Source organism: Triticum urartu, chromosome 7A, assembly GCF_056163025.1.
Source record: "Triticum urartu cultivar PI428250 chromosome 7A, HENAU_Tu73, whole genome shotgun sequence".
Classification (NCBI taxonomy): Eukaryota; Viridiplantae; Streptophyta; class Magnoliopsida; order Poales; family Poaceae; genus Triticum; species Triticum urartu.
Genome location: NC_141879.1, coordinates 621,539,015 through 621,541,180, shown reverse-complemented (window position 1 = coordinate 621,541,180; position 2,166 = coordinate 621,539,015). Strand labels below are relative to the sequence as shown.

At 53.3% G+C, this 2,166-nt stretch overlaps 1 protein-coding gene across 1 annotated transcript; it reads right to left on the bottom strand.

The window, feature by feature from the left end:
- Nucleotides 1-239: 239 nt before the first annotated feature.
- On the bottom strand, nucleotides 240-1,885 carry LOC125542541 (peroxidase A2). Its single transcript, XM_048705617.2, has 3 exons — nucleotides 1,407-1,885; nucleotides 982-1,147; nucleotides 240-839 (listed from the first exon to the last, which is right to left on the bottom strand). Exons 1-3 carry the CDS (start codon nucleotides 1,848-1,850, stop codon nucleotides 412-414), a joined length of 1,038 nt encoding a protein of 345 aa, XP_048561574.1. The 5' UTR covers nucleotides 1,851-1,885; the 3' UTR covers nucleotides 240-411.
- Between the last annotated feature and the right edge of the window lie 281 nt (nucleotides 1,886-2,166).

Genomic DNA, 2,166 nt, shown 5'->3' with positions numbered 1-2,166 from the left:
AAAAATGTCTACAATGGGTCATTTTTTAGCCTTATCTTCAATAACTAGCAATTCCTAAAAATATGGTGAGACATATTGTGCTAAGAGATCATCTCTTGTCTTATCTTAAATAAGAGAAGACAAGCCTTCTCTTATGAGTTCTCTCTCCTCCACCTCATCATTTATCCTACGTGGCACTTCTAAGATAGCATCATTGTACATGCCCTAAGTAATGGTGATAAAAAAACAACAGAAACGCGGGAATAAAATTTTCACTTTATTCCACGTCAGAGAACAAGCATGCATGAAATGTTTACATTGGTTGACACATAAACCAATTATTACACCAGAGACGACAAGAGATGAATTCATCCTTGCATCCATGACGATGCCACATTTGCGTATACCCACACGCGGTCTCCCCCCTGCCCGCTAATTTGAATTGACAAACGCGCAGCGGTTCCGGACTTCTCCCTGGGAGGGATCCGTCACGGGCCTAATGTTCCCCATCTTGATCATGGAATTCACGAAGCTACTGAAGAAGGCCTCCTGGCTGCCCGCGAACCTATCAACGATCGGCGCCGTCGTCCCCGCCGCGCCGGGGTCTGACTTGAGCTCCTGGTCGGACTGAAGAAAGCCGCGGTTCACCTCAAGGTTCGTGAAGTAGTTCCTGTCGAAGTTGTCGGGCGTTGTCGGGTCGAGGTCGTTCAGGGACGTCCCGTCGCCGTTCCTCGGGCATCTCTGGGACAGGAAGGCTCGGTATGTCGCGTCGAGGGAAGGGTCGGGCTGGTTCGTCCCGCTGAAGTTGTACAGCCGGCCCGTGACGAACTGGCATTGCACACGGCCGAAAGTGTGGCCACCTAGAGACATTTGATCAACACAGTCAAGAAGGTTAATATATATTCTCTCATTGAATGCTGTACACGCAAGATCTCACGTATTTAGCATCGACCGAGATTTGGCAACACTGATATGTACGTATATGTGCGCGAGTTTGGTTACCTGAGAGGGCGACGAGGTCGGTAGTGTCGTCGAGCGTGGCGTTCCGGAACTTGGCTCTGAGCACGTCCAGGCCGTCGAAGGGGCCCGGTAGGTTCTCGGCGTCGGCTTTGCTGGAAGTGAAGCTGTCCAGCCTCCCCAGCAACACGTTCCACCCGGGTCCTCCGGACTGCATAATGCGTGCAAACTTAATTAGCATCCGTTATTATCATCGACTCGCTTGCTCGTACGGTTGCATCTTGCATGCATGTCTGATCGATGTGTCCTTGTACTTGGATGCACCGACAGATGACACACGAGGCGTCAATTCATGCATGCACCCCGAAAGCTACGTCGAACCTACCTACAAACCAATCATGCTCATGCAACCGATTGTTCACTTCGATCACTGTGCTACGTGACTAGGCAACAGTGACAAACGTACGTACCAGCTCGACCGAGATCTCGGCGGCGATGGCGAGGATGTCGGCGCAGGAGACGACGCCGGGGCAGGCGTCCTCGAGGGCGGCCTTGGCGGCGTCCACGACGTCGAAGCCGCGCGCCGACCCGTTGTTGGGCCGCGCGTCCTTCTCCGACTCCATCCCGTCGAAGGTGTCCAGCAGCAGCGAGCCGTCGCAGCCCTGCACGAAGCAGTCGTGGAAGTGGAGGCGGATGAGGCTGGCGAAGATGCGAGGGTCCGACTGGTGCGCCTCCACCAGCACCCCCTGCACGATCTTGTACGCGTCCGGGCACGTGCAGTCGTAGTAGTCCACGCTCAGCTCCGCCGCCGCCGCCCCGCCGGCGTGGAGGAGGCACACCGCCGCGAGCAGCGCCGCCAAGCTGGCGGCGCCCAGCTGGGAGACCCGGGTAGAAGAAGAAGAAGAAGAAGACATGTTGTTTGGCAAGGGACTGATGAGAACTGGGAGGAAAAGAGAGCTGCATTTATAGGCCAAGTTCTAACTCGGTGCATGGTTTTAACATGCATGCATAATGCATTCTCAAGGTTGTTCTGCGTACTTTGGCAGCGTATGATAGAATTTTTTTATGGATGGACGGATGTGATCCGATCAACAGCTTGCAAGAGAGGGAGCAATCAGTGAAGCTCCGTGGACTACTTTTCAAACTGTGTCTCGATGCTTTCTTTCATGTTTCTGATTCAATGAGTGAGTGTGACGTGCTTAACAATGTCTCTAGCTATAGCTACTCTCA

What these genes read in the sequence shown, in the direction of transcription:
- LOC125542541 (XM_048705617.2), bottom strand. Translation starts at nt 1,850, where the DNA reads ATGTCTTCTTCTTCTTCTTCTTCTACCCGGGTCTCCCAGCTGGGCGCC. An exon ending in CCGAGATCTCGGTCGAGCTG is followed by an intron (nt 1,148 to 1,406) that starts GTACGTACGTTT and finishes CGCATTATGCAG; the next exon opens with TCCGGAGGACCCGGGTGGAA. An exon ending in CGACCTCGTCGCCCTCTCAG is followed by an intron (nt 840 to 981) that starts GTAACCAAACTC and finishes AAATGTCTCTAG; the next exon opens with GTGGCCACACTTTCGGCCGT.